A 21,349-nucleotide genomic window follows, 5' to 3' on the forward strand; every position below is an offset into this window, starting at 1 on the left:
TGTTTCTAAATCTGTACTTGGAATAGCATCAGTTTATTAGAAAAGGGTGATAGAAATATGATTTCCAGAAGATTCTGCTGAGAAACTTTCAGGGATTGTAGAAGCTGTGGATCTGTGCATTGTAGATAGTTGAATACTTAACTCTATTTGGAGCCTTTTGTGTAAAGAAGTGGTATGAGAAGCGTTCACTCTGTTGCTCGTCTAAAGTATCAAGTATACATTCACTGTAAACGAAGACTGTATTAAAGACTGTTTAATATGAAGCTTACTGTCAAGAGATTTTTTTTTTCTTGGAGCTCTACCTAACTCTGTCTTCTTCTAACAGGTCACCAATGAAAGTCGGATCCCATGTATTAAAGGTGAGTTTCTTCTTAAAATCAATCAAATGCTTGTTGATGAACATAATGTTGAGCATTTCTACCTAAAGTAGATGTGTTACAGTAGCCCTAACATCTACACAGACAGGAAATTATAGGCTTTCCTTGTTGTAGGTAGCAAGTGTTGTGCTTATGTCTCTTGAAGTTCCAACTTCACTTTCATTTAGGGTATGTTAACATGTCTTGAAGCTAATTTTGTTCTGAAACGTATATGTGCAATTTAATTGAGCTCTACTTAATTACTAGACTACCCTCTTTCAAGTGATTTGTGAGTAGTAAGCAAGTCTCTGCAGCACTTGGTTTTTGGTCTCGGTTTATATGAAATAGTTTTCTTTGCTCTCTTCTGCCTTCAAAATAAGAAAAATCTTAGTGTTTGTACTTCAAAAGCCTTCCCTCTAGGTTACGTGAAGATAAAACACTATATTTAGCTTAATGAGACAGCGCTGCCACTTCCCACGCAGGTAATTGGTATGCTGCATCTGTGCATAGTGACAGTGCAGCTGAATCTGGCACACATTAAATAAGTGAGGAATTGGAACTTTGTACAAATAACACTCATTTCCTGGTCTCAGAAGGGCCAAAGGTGATGCTATGCAACACTGTTACATAGAGTAAAGAAAGCTTGACGTTTTGTCTGCAAAGTGTTGGCAAATCCTAGTGAAATTAGTGTTTCTGATTTGTCAGCAGCACTCTGCTCTGAATCAATAATCTTTTTACAGTGATACCATATCTTACGGTATCTCTTATGGAACAGAGACTTATCCCCTATTTTGTGTGCTGTTTAATGTCCCTTTTAGGATTAAGTATTACATGTGTAAGCCTTTCAAGAAATGTCGCTCTATCGTTCTGACTAAACTCGGTGCAATCAATGAACTTCAAAACTAACTTTAATGTCTTGTTGACTGAATTATTAGCTATGAAGTTCTGTACATTGCTTGTAGGTTTTTTATTTTTTTTAAGTATCTTCCGAAGTCACTTGTTCAAAGCTAAGTTTTTGAAGGTGGAAAAAGTACTTGCTTCTCTGCTTGGTACCGTATCAGTTGAGTGAATGTGTGACTAATGGTATAGTTTGTCTTGGAACAGGTAAGAAATATTTCCTAAGTCCAAAGTTTAACAGGTGTGTGAGTTTAATGTCAATAAAATTAGAAATTAATATAATGGGCTTCTGTAGACACTAATTACACTTAAGTATTTAAGTCGTCATACCTTTGAAGATAGATTTTAGTGATAAAGCAAAGTAGAACTTGCATTTAGATTAGAAAAACTTTGTGGAAGGAGGCGGAGGGAGTGGAGAGGAAGAATTTTTCTATAATTGCAGCTGTCTGTGCATGATATGGCATTTCTTGAGGTCAGAACTCTCTAAGATGGATGTCTACAAGAGTTGTGTGTTTTTTTCCAAACATATTATAGTATGTTAGCATGCTATAAAGATTCTGTTTGACTAGCGAAGTGTCTTTAAAAAAAAAAAAGTCTGAGGAGAAATTCCTTAGATATCTGTACTAGACAGTCACTGTAAATCTTGACAAGGTCCAAAAAAATGTGGGGAGGTCTTTTAAAATACCTGTTTAATATGGAGATTAGGTATCTTGTACATATCCAAAACTGTATAAGCAGTTTGCAGCCTAGCAAAAATAGTTTATAGCCTTTGGGGGCTTTAACATTGTGGGGAGACAGTCGAGGACTGCTGACCTCAACAGAAGAGTGTTTCATGTCTGTAGACAGGAAGGAGGAGGAGAACAGCAGTTCTGTATCGCAACTCAGGGAATCGGTTGAGGTGTGTTTGTTTTTTCTTAATGTTTTAAGCTCAGTAACTTAATTCTTTGAGCCAGTTGTGAGGAGTTTTTCTCTTTTGTGAGACAAATACAGGCTTTTATCTGCAGCTTTGGTCACCAAATAGACTCTGCAGGATGGTCAAACAGTGGAACAAGTTGCATGAAGATGATGTACAGTCTCCATCCTTGGATGTAGTCAAAACCTGACTGGACACATCTGAGCCACTTGTTCTAGTTGGCTTTGCTTTGAGGACTACAGGATCTCCACAGGTCCCTTCCAACATCAAGGATTCTATCGGAGTTCCCTTTAGATATTGCTATACGCTTATAGGCAATGTGATCAATGATTCATGTGGAACAGAAGGCATATGATGAAGTTCCTTCTAGACCTGTTAACTGAGGTTAAAGCGTTATCCTTCTATGGTATAAACTACTTGCTTTTCTGAACCTAAGATTTTTCAGGAATTGATGAATATGTTCACTCACAACTAGAATATTTTCAGTTCTGGTTTAAGATTCTGTGTAGAATATCCATACTTAACATGCCCAAAGTGTAGTCTAATTCTAATATTCCTAGGGCTGCCTATCTTAAGTATGATTTATTTAATATTTTTTTTTAAATTAAATAAGACTGTGTCCTATTACAAAGATTTACCACGTTATTTTGGCACAGGAGGCCACCTTTAGTGAATTGCTTTTATTAATTCTTTGTTTGGTACCATATGCCAAAGTGTTGATGCTGTTTGCACATCTTGAATCTATACTTCTTAAACTGCAAACTGACTTCACATCGGTAGTATAATATCCTGGTAGTGTTGATTATACAAATATAAAGAATAAATAGTATACTCAGCTTTGAATATTCATGCACTCTTTTATCCGAATGTTCTGAAAATGTTCTTGTGTTTTGCTTAAATCCAGTCATTTCATTTGTTCTGCTGCAGTTTATTTAGATTTTGGAAGGATCTGCATAAAGATGACTGATGGCAAAAATAGACACTGTGCACTAGGAATAAATTGTAGAACATAAGACTGTGTCAGAACCTCAAAGGCATATTTGTGACCACTTGATAGATCTGCCTGACTTAACCTGGAAATTTCTAAAAAAGTTTCTATTATATGTTGTGATAATACAGTTCTTGCATCCTTTCCCACAAGCTGATAAAGAAAAAAATATTTTAATATGGATTATTAAATGTGTATGTTTCCCTAAACTTCATGCTACCTTCAATTTTATTTTAGTTGAGGTTGAAACCTCTTAAAGATAACTGCCTTTTTTGTTTAATAGTGTGCAGGCTTTCTCTCTGTGTATGGTGGTGTGAAATACTCTTCATGTGTACTGTGCATTACTGTTTAAACATCTATCTGACAGCAGTGTATAAAAATGTAGCAGAATTCTTGTCCTTTATGCTATTTTATTTGTTGCTGCTATATTTTTGTTAGATCATCTTAACTGAAGGACTTACTACCATCATCTTAGGGTATATACCATCTGTTTTTTCCATAGGATATGGACAGCAAGCTACACAAAGCTGGAAATGAGACCTTTGTACAGGAAATGAAACAAGATGATTCGAAAGAGGTTAGTTAAATATTGTTTTGTGCTTCCAGCGTCACACTAGAAATATTACATAATTTAATAATCAGTCTTCATCCTGAAACTAATACAGGTTAGAATTTGTCATTAATGTTAATAAGAGTGTCCATCTAAAGGGTAAATATGAAACTAAGCACTCTAAAAACATATTTAGGATTCTCCGGTGTTGAATTATTTGAGTAATTTACAGGGTCATATTTAGCAGGCCATGAGAACTCTGAAGAGTGAAGGGCTCTTGTTTCCTAACTTTCTCTCAAAGTATATTAAAGAGGAATGGAAATCAGTCACTTTGTTTTATTTTTCAGTTATGTCTATTTCTGCACCTAGGTCTCCAGAATTTTTAAACAAATTATATTTTGTATACAATGGAAGAGTTCTTGTGGGTGTTGTACAGACTGACTGGTGAGTGTACCCTAGAAATGCTTGCTATTTAACAGTAGAATGGTTTTGGTTTTGTTTTTTAGATTATTGACAGTATTATAGAAGAAAGCCAGAAGGCACAACAACTGGATGATGATTCTTTAGCTTCTAGAGGAAAAGAGCTGACCGTTCCAACTTCAGATGCAAATGCTTGGATTTCTGGAGCAGGTATCATTAGTAGTATTCCAGAAGTATTAGCTGAAAAAATACCATTACAAGACGACCCTAGAGAACCAGTGTATCAGAGTGTGTGTAAGGACACGGAATTGGAGTCAGGGAAGCTTTTGTTTACTTCTGAGCAACAGGAAACTCATAAACTAACAAAAGTAACAAATGCAACTGACCATAAAACGGATGAAACTGAAGCACAAGAAGAAACATCAAAAAATGAGGACATAACAGACAAGAAAGAGGCAAATACTTTGGAACAAGTGGCTTCAGATTTGTCTACCAAAGACCTTTTTACAGCAGAAGAAATGCCTCCAGCAAAACCACCAAGGCAGCTTACTGTAGAACCCGATATAGTTGCTAGCACAAAGAAGCCTGTCCCGGCACGGCCACCACCTCCAACAAATGTTCCTCCTCCAAGACCACCACCACCTGCACGGCCAGCTCCACCACCCCGGAAGAAGAAGAGTGAACTGGATTTTGAAGTGCAAAAACCTGTTTTAGAAGGCAAGTATTCTATTTTAGGTGGCTTTAGTTATCTACGTGGTTACTATTTTTGTGTTTTGAGTGAAGAATCATTCAATCATGTGATTTTAGTTTAGTTGACATCTAAGTGAGGAAAAAAAATTCTTCAACACTCTTAGCTTCTTACAGTGGAGAAATACCCTTTTGCATTACAAGTGTTCCTAATTCATGGACTGTTTTGTAAACTAACACTTCCTACCAAAATAGCTACTTCTGTAGCAAGGAGAAGTTGCCTCATTGATACAGAAACTAAAAAAAGTTTCACACTTCACATAAAAAGTGTGCAATCTGTATTTGCATAGAAATACAAGTCAAGATGTAGACTGAGGTCTCATGAAAATGAGTAGTCCTGCGTTACTAGAGAAATGACTAAAAAAAAATTGTTAATAAAACTTAAGAGGACTCGGTGTGAAATCGTGCCTGTGCCTCCAACTATATATGAAATATATAATTGATAACGTAGATTTGGTGGCAGTTGATGTTTAAAAAAAAAATCAGACTTGTCAGAAAGGGTGTTCAAGAGTACGATGTTAGGATTCTAACAGTCTGTAGAGTGTCTGTGGCAAGTGTTATGATCTTCTTTCTAATATGAATCTCTCTTCAGTTTCTCGAGAGAACTTCAGAGCTGGTGGTCTCTTAACTCCAAGTACAGTGACAGAAGGCATGCCCAAAGATTCTCAGCCTTCTTTGGATTTGGCAAGTGCAACTAGTGGAGATAAAATAGTCACTGCACAGGTATCAGGAAATTATTTTAAGTTCAATAACTGCAACATTTTCTGTCACTCTAGTGTTACACTAGAGATAATGTGTTCTGTCTCCAAAATTTCAGGAAAATGGGAAAGCAGCTGATGGTCAAACAACAAATGAAGTACTTGGACCACAGAGACCCAGGTCTAATTCTGGAAGAGAGCTCACGGATGAGGTATTAATGAATGTGGTCTGTTGTGCTGGTTTTGGCTGGGGTAGAGTCCATTTTCTTCACAGTAGCAAGTATGGGGCTCTGTTTTGGATTTGTGCTGGAAACAGTGTTGGTAACACAGGGATGTTTTAGTCACTGCTGAGCAGTGCTTACACAGAGTCAAGGTCTTTTCTGCTCCTCACCCCACCCCACCAGCGAGCAGGCTGGGGGTGCACAAGAAGTTGGGAGGGGACACAGCTGGCACAGCTGACCCCAACTGCCCGAAGGGATATCCCACACCATATGACATCAGGCTCAGCATATAAAGCTGGGGGAAGAAGGAAGGGGGGGGACATTCGGAGTGATGGCGTTTGTCTTCCCAAGTAACCGTTACACGTGATGGAGCCCTGCTTTCCTGAACACCTGCATGCTGATGGGAAGCAGTGAATGAATTCCTTGTTTTGCTTTGCTTGCCTGCGCGGCTTTTGCTTTACTTATTAAACTGTCTTTATCTCAACCCATGAGTTTTCTCACTTTTACTCTTCTGATTCTCTCCCCCATCTCACTGGGGGGGAATGAGCGAGCGGCTGTGTGGTGCTTAGTTGCCAGCTGGGGTTAAACCACGACGTCTGTGCATAGTACATTCTTGTACTTGCTTTTCCAGTCTGTCAAATTAATTGGGAGTAGTCAGTAGTCACACATCACTCTTTGCACTCTGAACCACTATATGCTGTGACCAGGGATGCAAACAGGAGTGATGGCATTCTGGTTTTGTCCACCTAAGCACTTTGTGGTCCCCGAGTCATTTGTAGTATTAGCGTTTGAAAGTGTGAGCTGTAATAGATCTGAAATGCTATGAGTTTGTGTTTGTAGCCGTGCAAACATGTTACAAGATTTCAGTGTGAGGGAACACCAGCAAACTTGGCGTTTTGTCATGTACCTAAAAGGGGAAGGAGTCAGCAATAGGAGAATGATTTTCCTAACATTAAGAAATAGTTTTTTTCAGTTAATAACTTCCATTAATCCTAATCCTTATTGAGCTGCAGACAGTTTTTATTTGTATATATCTGTGTATAGTTTTTTTTGCTGCTGCTAAACAGATGTATGATCATGAATAGATCATGAGATGCTCCAAAAAACCCTTTTACTTTGTGTAATAGTAGTTAGGTCTAAATGCTTTTTCTCTCTAGGTAAAGGTTGTCTTTGACTAAATCTAAGCTACAGCTGTTTGAAGTCTTCCCCTTTCAGATATTCTAAATCTTTTAACTACATATTATGTTTGATATGAGCATGGAACGTGTCAGGCAGTGGCTGATATCTGTACAGCTGCATTTCTGATTTATGAAGTTGAAGCTTGTGATGACATCTGTGTATAGTGGTTGATCATGTTTGTGCTAACAAGCTAAAGGCAATTTTAACTTAAACTTAGTCTTTGTAAAATAAATATATAGTGAGCTACAGAATTTCCCATTAAGATAAATAATCTGTAAGATTGGATGATTTATATTTTGCCCTAGGTTTTGGAGTCTAATCAAGTCATCTTGATTTCACATCTTATTTTTTCCATAGGAAATTCTAGCAAGCGTAATGATAAAAAACCTTGATACAGGTGAGGAAATACCCCTGAGTTTGGCAGAAGAAAAGTTGCCAACAGGCATTAATCCCCTAACTTTGCATATCATGAGAAGAACTAAAGAATACGTCAGGTATGAATGATGTGATAGCTTTCAGCTCTTTTTGATACTGTTGCTGTCATAGTTTTTGCATACACGGACGCAGCTCTTATGCAAGTAAAGAGAGTCCCACTCAATCTGTCTCTGACTAATTTTAATGCTAATTCCCAGTTCTCTATGAACTAGGCTGTTTATTGAATACTTTTAAGTAAATTAAAAGTTGATGATATTGCTGGAAATTGACAGGCAAGTATATCTGAAAATCCAGCTGAAGTGTAATTAGCACTTGATGTGTTAAATGTTGTCATTTCTGTACTGAATTAAACACAGTTTATGTTCAAGTACTACATGTTATTCATGCTACCACCTCCTGTAGCTTTTTCAGTGTTTAATTTAGCAGACTTTGGTGCTCTGAAGATCTGTGGTCCCCAGTAGAGCTGACTACTTTGAGATTTTCCTGTCGTCAGCAGGGCTTTAGGCCCTTTTAATGTTTAAAACTGAGTCTGTTTGTAAACTTCGATAGAAAAACACAGTTCCTTAATGATCAGGAAATTTGTCAGTCTAGATGTTGGGTTTTTTTTTTCAGAGACCTAGATTTATGTGAATTACACATCAGACAGGTTTTTTGCATTACTATATAGTCATTGAAAGCTCACTTCTGTGGAACTGTACCCTTCTGTGTACAAACTTCTGTTTCAGAATTAACCAGTATTAACTTATTTAATCTATGGAAAGCAAGGTATGAGAACAAGGTGGTGTGTTATCAGTTCCTAGTAACGAAACGTATTTTGTCTGCTCTTAGCTTTCAAAGCATCACAATAAGCTTAAGATTTTGAATTTATGGAAGCAAGTAATGTATCTCTGGCATCTGTAGTGTGTATGCAGTTTTGTATCAAGATGCCTAGGAATTGAAAGATCTGTTTTATTACTTGATTAGCATCATGTCCATGTATTTCCAATGTGTTACATGAAGGAATAAAGATGGATCCTAAAATGCAGGTCCTACTTTACTAATGTTTCATTCAATTTAAACTCATTATGATTTCATATTAAACAATCACTTCTGTATTTCCTAGTAACGATGCAGCACAGTCTGATGATGAAGACAAAATGCAGACACAGCAAACCGATTCTGATGGAGGGAGGTTAAAACAAAAAACGTAAGATGCTTTTTCATGTCCCTACAAAGAAAAGGCAGGTTCTGTTTTTCTAAGCTGAAGCTCTCCTTCTGACTTCTGAACAAGTTACCTTTTAAGTACAAGTGATACCTGAATTTACGTACGCCCGTTGCTCTGCGGTTAAACTGAAGATTACGTGACTGCTGGCAAATTAAATGCTTATTTTAAGAAGTGGTAATGGAAAGAGATAATACTGCATTTCAAATCAAAACTATTGATTCATAACAGCAAAAAATGAGAATTTGCCAGTGTTATGCATTGAAAAAGTGCCCTTGCTTTTTAAGGACCCAGCTGAAGAAGTTCCTTGGCAAATCTGTAAAGCGAGCAAAGCACCTTGCTGAAGAATACGGTGAACGTGCTGTAAATAAAGTTAAGAGTGTTCGAGACGAAGGTCAGTGACACTGACTTTTTAATATTTTTTTTTAATAGGATAGTCTGTTTATCCTTGGGCTTCTAGGAATGACAGCTGTCTGAGGGACATATACTGCCGTATACTACCATTGTACAGTTGATGTGGCTTTTTAGAGTTAAAGCTTGTAGCTTGGTAGGCATTCTGAGACTAGTGGGTTACAAGGATGAATTCTTGTAAAGTAATAGTTGAAACACCTTTTCAGCTAAACTAATTGAATACTATAATTTTTGTTGTGCTGTTAGAAAGCTGTCTGGATATCAAAATGTAAACCTTTTTGGAAAGTTATTCCAGCAAAGTAGAAGTGGGGGTTGTCTTCATTACTTTAATAAAATCAGATTGTTTTCTGATAACCAGTGCCACCATTAAAATTCTCGTATAGCTTGAGCTCCTGTTAGAAGATTTCCAGGTACAACTGTATTCTCCCTTCTTGTTTCATCAGTGTTTTTCAGATAGACTTCTAGTACTGCAGTAAGCCAGTCTAACCACAGCCTGAGATAAGTGCCATAGAACTGCTGCACTTCAGCATCTTATGTTGCCACTGGCTGTTTGCCCCAGCTCTTTTGCAATTTTTATGCTTCATGGGCAAAGCACCAGGCCACTTCAGCATATTCAGTCAGAAGAAACGGATACAATGAAATGGATAATTTTCAGCACACATTAAACTGACAGAAATCACTTAGTGCAGGATCTGCTGAATGCAAGACCCAGTGCAAAGAAAGGGGCAGAACAAAAATGGATAGCAGTTATTATTTTGAGTGTTCAGTGTTTGGATTCACTGCAAGCTAAAATTAGTGTAGATGTATTTTTAGACCTTGATGCAACAGTATTCTTGTTTTGCTTTAAGATCTTAATATTGCCTATAAAGATCTGCTAATTCAAGACTAATCTGCTACCAAAAAGTATTGGCAAATGCTTACTAATAGACTAAATGTGTGCTGCGATATGTACTGTTGAATTTGTGTTCCTCTTAGTCTTCCATACAGATCAAGACGATCCCTCTTCCAGTGATGATGAAGGGATGCCATATACAAGACCAGTTAAGTTCAAAGCAGCACATGGCTTCAAGGGACCTTACGATTTTGAACAAATTAAAGTTGTTCAGGATCTCAGTGGAGAGCATATGGTAGGTCTCAAATTTCATCTGTGGTTTTGCTGAATCTGTCCAGCCTGAGTTTCAACTTTTAGTTTTCCTCTACTTGGTGACCTCCAGAAATTACTGTCAGGTTTATTCTTCTTGAAGAGCAGTTTCATTCTGGAAAATAACATCCTGGCAAGAAATGAAAATTTGGCTAGTTTGATCAGATCTTCAGAAAAAAAGAAGTCTGTAGATACTCGGGCTTCAGCGATTCTCAAGAGCTTTTCCTTGAAAGAGTTTTAGTATTGCGTGGTACTTGGTTTCTTGGTTCCTGCAATTACAAATTTAGGCTGAAATAGGCTGTGTTCCACTACCAGAACTGAGCACAGAGCAGCAGGGTTGACCTACTCAGCAAATAAACTAGTCTGCCTATTAGAGATATGAACACAAGTATTGAATAGAAATACTAGATAGGTTCTGGAGGCAAAAGTGGGGAGAGATTAATGGGGTATCTGGATCAGAATGATAAGGAGGGGAGAGACCGGGATACGATATTTGCAGAGATGCCTCTGGAGAATGAGGCAGAAAAAGTACCTATTCATCACTGTTGGAAGTGTGCACGCTCCCTTGCAGAGTCTGAAATACATTCTAGTATTCCTGACTTCCCAGATTCTTCTGCTGACAGCAACTGTCTGACAACAATTGAAACAGTTCCCCATCTTTAAGTGTTAGGCTAAGGATAATGACCTACAGCAATCAATTCGGTGACTGGAGAGTTCAAGCTTGTCATCCACAACTAAAGTTTCCAGTCCTACTGGTAATCCATCTGTGTTAGTTTCCATCATGCCAGTATTTGACTTCTTAAAACCTAGGAAATTCCCCAAAAGCATCCTAAAAGGATGCTAGGCTGGTGGAGTCAAATGCCTAATAGCTGTTCATTAAATAACAGGAGGAAATGGAATATTGCTTGTGTGATACCGTGTTTTATTGACTACTGACTCTTCGGACTTTGCAATGGAGGAAGAATTGTTGTCTTCACAGGCTTTGCAAAATCCTCATGCCGATTCTGAATTTAACAAATATATGTAGTACTCATTTTGGTTGCCAGAATTGATGTAACCAAACACAATTTCTATTTAAAAAAAAAAAAGTGTTAGTGCAACTTGTGCTAACTTCAAGTGCAGCTACAAATACTTGCCAGTTTTATAAATCAAATAGCAGGTTATAAGTCACTCAGAACCCTGGCTTGCTGACTGTTACTAACCGTACCAGTTTTATGAAGAATGCTGTGGTAGCGCTGAGCTTCCTTAACTCCTGTCCTACAGTAATCTGCCTCGTGAGCTGTTTCTTTCAAACTGTTTTTGCAAATATGTTGCACAATCCACCAGTCTTAACAATTACTTCTCAGTATTTTGACCTACCGTTTATTTTACTTGTATATGTCCTAAATCTTGTCAGTTTACCTTATAGAAAGACTTTTGATATGCAAAAAGGCACTTTATGTAACTTAAACAATGATCTTCTTGTTTTGACAGGGTGCTGTTTGGACAATGAAATTCTCTCACTGCGGTCGATTACTTGCATCTGCAGGACAGGACAACGTAGTAAGAATATGGGTTTTAAAGAATGCTTTTGACTATTTCAATAACATGCGAATGAAGTACAACACAGAAGGTATCTTTCTATGCATTGCTAGAGCTCTAAAACACTAGAATTTCTAGTTATTTGGGAACTTAGAGTTGACCATGGTGTTTCTGCCTGTGTTCTAGGCCGTGTCTCTCCCTCCCCATCTCAAGAGAGTCTGAATTCTTCGAAGTCTGATACTGATGCAGGGGTATGTACAGTAAGTGTTGGGAGGGGAAGAGGTGGGGGGGTCGCATTGTTCTGTAATGCCAGATCTTCACTGTTGCTTTATTCAAACACACATTAAAGAGTTCTTGGCCTGTGTCTTTGAGGTATAGACAAAGTGTCTTATCAATAGACACCTTCAGTCAAATACTGTTATCCCATGGGTGTGGGGTGCAAGCAAGAAAGTACATCACTAAACTTAATACATTACAAAATCTCCATAGCTTCGCTGTGGCCTTCTGCCAGAGTAGATTTCTGAGTGAAATGCTAAAGGGGAAAAAAAAACCTACATTGTTGAATTTCCTGTCTTAGTGTTTTGCCTCGAAGCATTACTTACTGTTAACATCTGACTTGATGTCTTTTCTGAGAAGGCCAAACTCAACAATGGGATCCTCAGAACTATAATAAAACCTGACGTTTTTAAATTTTTCACACCTGTGTAGGATAAAATGGAACATGACTGACCAAAAGTATTAAGACACTCTTACTTGTAGAGTGTTCAGATGATGAAATCGGGGTTTAAGCAAAGATTTTAGCAATAGCGTTATTTAACGTGCACTGTGTTGGTGGGGGTGCGGGGGGGGAATCTTTCCTTAGCTTAGGTAAGTGAATAGGCTTGCTTAGCCACACACACCGGGGATGTTGTTTTGAGTGGTTTTTTGCTGGAGAGCTTTTGTATAGGAACATCTAGGGTTTTTTATTTTGCACCTATTTATTCTGAAAGGGGCTTTTATTAGGAAGTTATCATTCTTGATATACACTAGAAACACAGAAACTTTAACTCACAGTTTATATTCTAAACTGGAATGCAGTTTTCAAGATTCTTTGTTCCAAACGCTTATCTTCAGATTTTTGCTTAAATTGCTGTCAAGCTTATCCCATTCTTATCCTACTGAATAAAAGCTGTATGGATGGAAAATGTAGAGCTTTTTAATTTTGGAATTTCAAGGTGATGTTTCACAGCCCGTTGTACTTGAAAGTTACCTTGGTTGTTTATTACTGCAGTGTTGTTTATTTTAAAGTCATAAGAGTTGTTCTTCAAATTGTTATTGACCCTGTACTTTTTATAAGCAGTAATTGCTTTATTGTTAATTTTTCCAGCTAATGTTTTGTAATGTTTCTATACACTTCTCTGACAGATTTGCAGTGGAGTTGATGAAGACCCAGATGATAAAAATGCCCCGTTTCGTCAACGACCATTTTGCAAATACAAAGGGCATACAGCAGATCTTCTTGATCTTTCCTGGTCTAAAGTAAGGCACCTTCATACAGACTACACAGTTCTCCTGTGTTTTCATTGTTTTCTTTTGTCAATTGCCATTGGAACCATACATCTAAACAATATGAAACAATCATTGAAGTTAAGAGAAAAGATTTGTAGAGACAACACTTATTCCAGCTGAAATAGTTGCGATAAAATGAACAAACTTCTTGGCCTTCTCTAATTAAAAGTCATCTTTTTAAAAAAAAAAAAAAATCAAGCTAGTAACAATTACAATTGTGTATTCAATAGTGGAGTTAAATTGTTCAGAGTGGGAGGAATTTCCATTGAGCTGTGTGATATCTGATTTATGGTGATACTGCTTTTCTTGTCTTCAGTATGCTTCACTGATTTTATGCAGTGTACAGATTCTAAAGTTGCTGAATATATACATATATCTTAAAATTAGAGAATTACCTTGTGCTTAACTTTGGAAAGGTTTCACATAAAGCTTATTCAGTTAATTGTCCACATTGGAATACAGTTGTAATTTTAAGAACACAGTCTGGCTGAAGGATCTTGGGCAGGAGAGACTCTCACCCCTTCTCTGAAGCATGTTGTGCTGTTTCTTCTCTGAATACTTTAACTACTTTCCAAGTATTCATTTCCGCTGAGATTCTTCCAGAAAACTTTCTGTGACTGAGCATCAGTGTACTGGGCTTAAGGAAAGCACCAATGAGTAATGATAATTCGGATAAAACATTTTATGTGAAAGGATGAAATGTTGAATTTTATGGCAACAGAGAAATTGGTAAGACTTTACCAATCAGATTGCTTCTGTATTTTCTGTTACTTTTTTGTCTATTAGTAACCATAGAATTCTCTTGTTTCACAGAATTACTTTTTGCTTTCTTCTTCTATGGACAAGACTGTCAGATTATGGCACATATCAAGAAGAGAATGTCTTTGCTGTTTCCAGCATATAGACTTTGTCACTGCTATAGCATTCCATCCAAGGGTAAGTGTAATTGCCCTCTTTCTTCTAGAGAGGCAGAATCTGAAATTACAAGAGTCCTCCCCCTTTATTTTCAATTAAAAAAAAAAACCACGAGTAATAGAGTTTGTGCACTTTAAAAATATCCCTGTTGGATAATATTCCAAAACTTTAAGTGTTCATTAAACTTCACCAGCAGTGTCCATGTGGTTTAACCATTTGTAAGCATGATGTGGAAAGTGAGTTGTCTGTTGGCTGTAACATCACAGCTGGTATAGTTTTGAGTAACTCTGTGAAAAGTCAGAATTTCCAATGAGGGATGTTGTGATTAAATATTAGTGGAAAAAATCATAATGAAATAGAACAGATTGTCTAGAGACCACAGAATCCTTGGGGATGTTTAAAACTTGACAGGATATAACCCTCTACAGCCTGATCAAACTCTTGAGGCTGTCCTTGCTATGAGCAGGGGAGGTGGACCAGAGACCTCCAGAGATCCCTTCCTATCTTATTTGATGATTTTTAGAAAATACTGTAATAAAGCTTCCTAATATTAATAAAACTCAAGTAGAGGAAACGCGTTTTCCAGTGTTCCCTGAGCGTACATAACTGGTAGATGTATCGGGAACTCTGAAAGGAGCTTTCAACTCCTGACAAGGTTAGTACTTTTTACCCTCTCAATGTAAGTTAGAAAAATAATTGTGGTAACAGTGAACAATTTTCTAACTTGAGATATACACACTGCGTGTGTGTAATCTTGTCAAAAATCTGTAAGAAATTGAACTCCATTTACCAGTAATTTTAACTATCTTTTCAGCCTTCTTAAGCATTATAATCAACTCATCTGAGAGCTCTTATTTGGGAGGTTCTGGAGAGAAGCTGTTCGGAAATGGGGCGGGAAGGTCTTAAGGAAATCAGGGCATACTCATAGCACAAGCAGAGATTAATGTAGTTTGTCCTCTCAGGATGACAGGTACTTCTTAAGTGGTTCATTGGATGGGAAACTCCGACTATGGAACATTCCTGACAAAAAAGTGGCATTATGGAATGAAGTAGATGGGCAGACGAAATTGATTACAGCTGCCAACTTCTGTCAGAATGGCAAATACGCAGTCATAGGCACATATGATGGAAGATGCATCTTCTATGACACAGAGGTAAAAAGTTTTTGAGACTATGAATTTTTTTTCATGTTAAATAACAAACAGATTTAAAAGTAATGCTTATTTAAATATCAAGAAACAAACCTATTAGAACTTGAAGCAAAATAGTTTAAAGTTTTTACACAATTATTTCAAATCAAGATACATTTTAATATCTTTTCAGCACTTGAAGTACCATACACAAATACATGTGCGTTCTACCAGAGGCCGAAATAGAGTTGGAAGAAAAATTACTGGCATTGAACCCTTGCCTGGAGAAAATAAGGTACTGTCTTTCAGTGCAACTTTGGCTCGGTACTGGAGTCTGATACTTGTATCTAATGTTTAATAAGTTTGTGCTAAGTCTTGTTTGTAGTCACTGACTTAAATCAGAAGTCCTTTAACAGTACTAAAATGAACATTACTCTTTGCTGATTTAGACTCATACTCATTCTTGGACATGCTAATGTTTCCACTTCTAAATTTTATTTGTTTCTTTTCTAGATATTAGTGACATCAAATGATTCCAGAATCAGATTGTATGACCTAAGAGATCTGTCTTTATCTATGAAATACAAAGGTTATGTCAACAGCAGCAGCCAAATCAAAGCCAGCTTTAGGTAAGACAGTATTACAGCAATGGAGTTGTTGGATTTGGGAAATGCTGTGGCTGAAGTACAGAGGCTTTTGTTTAAATAATCTGTTTACCTTGGTATGCAGCTGAGCCTGTGAAATATCACTTGGCTCGGAATACAAAGGTAACTAAAGGCTCTGGTCAAGAATGACAAAGCTGCCTATGAGCAGGGAGCTTCTGTGGATGAGTGAATCCTTTTGTATTGACAGTACGATCCATGTCCATTACTATTGCTGTAAATACAGGAACTGTGCTAGAACTGGTGGGGCTGGGACACCGCATCTTTTCTCTCCTCCATGATAAATAGGTTTTATTTCCTTAATTTTGTCAGGTATTGTTGCAGATGTGTTGGTCACCCATCTGTTACCCAAGGCTGTTGGTCACTGCCTGTGTGTCATCACTGTCAGGAAACAGGCTGCAAATCTGAGTTGGAATTCTTTTTTTCTTTTTTCTCTGTGCTGGCCTAAGATGCTTGTCTGAGTTTGAGTATATTACTGTGACTGTCATGGAAATACTGGTTTTTAAGGTAGTAAAAGAGAGGGAGTAGAGGGAAAAGAATGTTTGTTCTATTCCCTCTTTGAGTCTTGCAGAAGCCAAAGGGGAAAAATGCTTGGGTATCTGTTTAACCTGAATGTTTGAGTGGAGGAGGGCGGCAGCACTTAAGGAGTAATGCCAAGTTTAATCTTGATTGTCAGCTGTTGGCCTTTGAAAGCACCTTTAAGGCTGACCCAGTATTTCACAGAGTGGCTGAGGTTGGAAGGGACCTCTGGAGGTCATCTTGTCCAGCTCCCCTGCTCAAGATTAATTTCCCAAATTAACGCTAACTATGCTACAGCCCTGTAAGTAGATGACTTAGAGTTTAGATATGTAGCATATTCATGCAGTAGGTAAATTAAAAGTAAATACTTGAGTTGGATTTGCAGGTACTGTTTTGCCCCTGTCAGTGTGTGTTATACAGTCATCTGGTTACAATCTTGTTGAACGCCTTTCATCTTCCACCTGTGTGGATTTTTTTTGCCTGTTACTATATTGTAAACAAGTCCTGTTACACAGTCTCAAGTGTTCACACAGGTTCTAGACTCAAAGATGCGAATTGCACTTAAAGTTTATGCCATTTTCTTGTTGCTGAGTACAGCTGTTAGACTAACCCTCTTCTACGTCTGCAGGAGAACAGCTTCTGTGTGCTATTCATGAGAACTATTTTTTCTTCCAGAGGGGAGAGCATCAGGAAGCTTGCATGCACATTCATTTAAGGACTGTATTTTTGTTGAGCTGCAGTCACTAAAATAAAGGATCAGTTTGAATTGTGAACTTAGCCTGGTTGCACTTGTAAAGCTGCAAGTCCTCTGGAGAGGTATTGTAACAGGTGCTTGAACAGCTAAGAAAAGTAATGTGTTTCCTTCTTTGAATCTTTAGCCATGACTTTACCTACATCGTAAGTGGTTCAGAAGATAAATATGTTTATATTTGGAGTACATACCATGACTTGAGCAAGTTTACATCTGTAAGAAGAGACCGTAATGATTTCTGGGAAGGGATTAAAGGTAAAAATCAACTTTTGATCTTTGTTTTATTGAACTTCATATGATTTAAAAAATTAAATATTTTTTAATTCTAGTTTTTATTTGCTCAGCAGTACTATTCATTTAGTTTGAACAAATTATTAGCAAGATGCATTGTAATTGGTGGATTTTCAATAAGTGGACTCTGTCAGAAAACCGTCTCCGCAGGAAACTCTCTACAGATGCTGATTGGGATGGCAAGAGTCAGAGTAGCTAAGAGTTTGTCCAGCTTCAGTAAGAGATTCTGAATGTTTCACTGGCAGAACTTGGTTGTATAAGTGTAGTAATCAAAATAATTATCAGTCCTTAGATCCTTTATGGAAAAGTGGCTTTGAAAACAAATGCAAATTTTTTTTCTTTCATGGCAGGATTAAAAAAAAAAAAAGAGCAACTCTTATCTCCTATACACACAGAGGTTTTGGGAAATGTGGGACCGTATTTGTATCAAACGTGTTTTGGAGGTCTTGCCAGGTAGTTTTGGGCACTTACAGGAAGTTCTGAGATCCCTAAGCTTATAAAACAATAACAATTGTTTCTTGAATGATGAGCTTACTTGGTGCCACTAGCACTGAGATTCTTGGATATTTACTAAAATTTATGCCTGCTATTCTTGTAAAATTAACAATTCCCTGAAACAAGGTAATCAAAATTGGATTGTCTTTCTGAAGCACACAATGCAGTGGTCACATCTGCAATTTTTGCTCCCAATCCTGGTTTGATGGTGTCACTGGAAACTTCTGAAAAGCAAGAAGCTGAAAGTAAGGGAGAAGATTCTGAAACATCAGATACCATACCCTCTGGTAGGTGTTTAAGATGGGCTCTGCTTGATACCATGGTGTGAGGAGGAAAAGGTTATGAAGAATACTTGCAATTTGGGAGGGGAGTTTCTTGAAATGAAAAGTCTTTGCAGTGGCGTGGATATATATTCCTACCTTAGCAGTTGAACATTTTGGCAGCTGTTGCATTCTTAAAACCTGAGAGAATGTGAAGTGAGAGGCATAGCTGTTGTCCTGTGTACTTTAGGATTATTGTTTTTACACTTGAACTGTTAGGAGGTAGAGCTGTACCAATATATAACGAAAAAGTCCCTCTCCTAGAAATGCAGATGTTTCTTAAAGTATTGGCTAGATAACAGGAATGTGATAGAGGAAGAAGGTTGTCACAGTGATAGCTTATCTTTTAATGAGAGCTTGATTTTTAAAAAATTTTTTTTAATGAACTAACAGTTTATTCTCTTTCCTTATTAAGGAGCTTTGAAGACAGATCACACAGAAGTGCTTTTATCGGCTGACTTCACTGGAGCAATCAAAGTCTTCATTAACAAAAAGAAATATGTATCTTAGTTGTTTTGCAACTGACAGCATAAAGCTATGGTACTGTGGGATTAAAATTCCATAAATGATGCGGGCAAAAGCAAAGTATCTAATATAATAATGTTACGGGCTGATTTATTTTTAAATCTTTATTTTAAGGCTACTCAAATATTGGATCCTTGGAAAGCAGTGTCTACCTATTAACACCTGGGCTTGTAGAATAAAAAGGAATGTGTAAGAATAATCCTGCCAAACATTAGACTCTAAACTTCCTACGAACAGTTGTTTTGCAACGTAATTGTGAACCTGCACAGGTTTCTGCACGAAAGCGTATTCACACATGTGTGTGCCTTTTGGTTACATGCACTAAATTGAACATATATCAAAAGGATTTTAGTGGTGCTTGTGGCCACTAGATGTCAGGAATGGGGATGGGAAGGGAGGGGTGGAGGTATGGCTGGAAAAATGCTGAATGATCTAGTCTGATCTTTGCACAAAATGCCATTTGAGAAAGATCTTGAATTTGTAGTAGCTATTGTTCAGAGTTTTTAAGTTATGCAAGTTTTTGATGGGTCAGCAACCATGTGTAAATGTTTTTATAAATTTCTCAACTTCAGGACGTGAGAACTTTTTTGTTGTCTTTTAATTGTTGTGGACTTTAGATTCCTTTCTTATATATAATTTTTTGCACACTGGAGCACAATACTTATGTAAAGAATTCTCTCATTCCTTGTTCACGGGCACCAGGATATATTCACCTTCCAGATAAAATTAAGCTGCATTAGAAAGTTCTTATATTTTACAACGATGTAAAATAAACTGTTTACATTTTTTAAGCATTGTAGCTTAAAGTTTTAAGTTCTTTTTGTTTGTTTAGTGCCACTGAATTTTGAAAGTCTTTGTAAATATTCATATAAAACACCTATGAAATAACATTCTGGGCATCATAACCCATGAAATGTTATTGATGGTCAAGTGTTTCGGAGAACAGATGTATCATTAAACTTGGTCACACACTTGGAAATTGTTGCTTCTTTTCCATTCTGATTCATAAATTGCCCTTTTGTCTAAGTAGTTTTGACCTGTTTCTCGGATCATTGATCTTGCATGCACTTGTTAACTTTTGAGTTCTACTTTTCCTGATCTTGTCACTTCTTTGACAGCTTGCTTTCTGAAGCAATGGGGAATGGAGTACTGAAACTGGATATCAAGCAGAATTAAGAGTAGTTATATGATAGTTTAGTGTGAGGAGGAGACTTCAAAAGTGTGTAAAGAATCCTCTCCTTCCCATTAGTGGAAGAATGAAGGCATGGAAAGGCAGGAAATTAGTCTCACTCTTCTTTTAATTGTTTTTTACTCAGCTGAATTTGACCATGACTTTCTATAAAATTGTCTTGAACAAGAAAGGCACTTGCAAGGGGTATATCATTAGACAAAATAAATACAAAAATGGTACACGCTATATAAAATTATTTTCAGTTGACGCACTTGGAGTAAGTTTGACTCTCAGATTTGAAAATACCTGTATAGATGAGACAAGATAAACTCTCTCAAGATTTTTTTGTTACTTTGAGCTCCACTGAATTGACAGAAATGAGGAGAAGCACAAGAAGACATTTGGTTTGTGACTCCAAAAATGATTTTCTGTAATAGGTTACACATGTCGAAGACTCTAATTGACTGTGATTCCTGTGAGCTGATCCCAGACACTTCTGGAGCTTGCTTATAGACATTCTACATGTTTAGTGACAAATGCAAGCTAAGAAACTGCATTGTGCAGTATGAACACCATCACTTTGCTTACAGGTACCTTCCCTCTAGCGTCTTGGCACATATGGCCTTCCTGTCTCTGGAACTAGAAGCCCAGACTGGAGGAAAAGGCATATGGGCTTTGCATTGGTTTTTTGGGGTATGCTATTTTTTCAGGTGTGCTGCTGTCCCATTGCTGCTTTCCCCATATTATAGTGAAAATAGCAATTGCAAAAATAAGTAATGACTGACAGGAGGAGGGAGCACTTCTTAGCTGGTAAGAAATGCAAATAAGAGGATGGGTCCAGGCCCAGCTTTTCAGAGTGACTGAAGACCTGGCTCCTGTCAACATGCAGTGTTTGATATAGATTTGGGACTAAGTGGACTTTCAGGAGGGATCCTGCAACATTAATGGCAGGCATCTTGGCAGGTTGTTTTAAATGTTCTGGGCAAACAGTCTCCTCTGTAACCTCTTAATGATCTGAATGTTTTGGGTTTTTTGAAGATTTAAACATGACTGCTGTGGAGACCTAAGTTGAACTGTAGTTTCTCCTTGTAGCTGCCAGAAGCTCTATTAACAACAGGTCCAACACAACACCTTAAGTACTCAGGTGATCATAAAAAAAGGCTATTGTTGTTTTTCATTATCCAGGATCTTGTGCAGGCAGTAAACAAAGCAGATCTTGAGGAAGATGTTTGACTTCCATTTATCTCGGTATTTAGCTTCTAGCACTCACAGTTCTGGTGCTCCTCTGCAGTGATCTAGTATTCTCTAAGCTTTTTCCCCAGTTGAACTGTGCTGCACATTTTT

General features: G+C 37.4%; 1 protein-coding gene across 1 annotated transcript; it reads left to right on the forward strand.

Moving 5' to 3' along the window:
• The first annotated feature begins 331 nt into the window (after positions 1-331).
• WDR44 (WD repeat domain 44) lies at positions 332-19,813 on the forward strand. Its single transcript, XM_009331690.1, has 19 exons — positions 332-359; positions 3,657-3,731; positions 4,211-4,841; positions 5,464-5,594; positions 5,689-5,781; positions 7,327-7,463; positions 8,507-8,590; positions 8,893-8,999; positions 9,992-10,143; positions 11,631-11,769; positions 11,865-11,929; positions 13,083-13,196; positions 14,040-14,162; positions 15,104-15,295; positions 15,465-15,566; positions 15,785-15,900; positions 17,331-17,458; positions 18,145-18,276; positions 18,725-19,813. Exons 1-19 carry the CDS (start codon positions 333-335, stop codon positions 18,817-18,819), a joined length of 2,643 nt encoding a protein of 880 aa, XP_009329965.1. The 5' UTR covers position 332; the 3' UTR covers positions 18,820-19,813.
• The last annotated feature ends 1,536 nt before the right edge of the window (positions 19,814-21,349 follow it).

Source organism: Pygoscelis adeliae, unplaced genomic scaffold (assembly GCF_000699105.1).
Source record: "Pygoscelis adeliae isolate BGI_AS28 unplaced genomic scaffold, ASM69910v1 Scaffold79, whole genome shotgun sequence".
Classification (NCBI taxonomy): Eukaryota; Metazoa; Chordata; class Aves; order Sphenisciformes; family Spheniscidae; genus Pygoscelis; species Pygoscelis adeliae.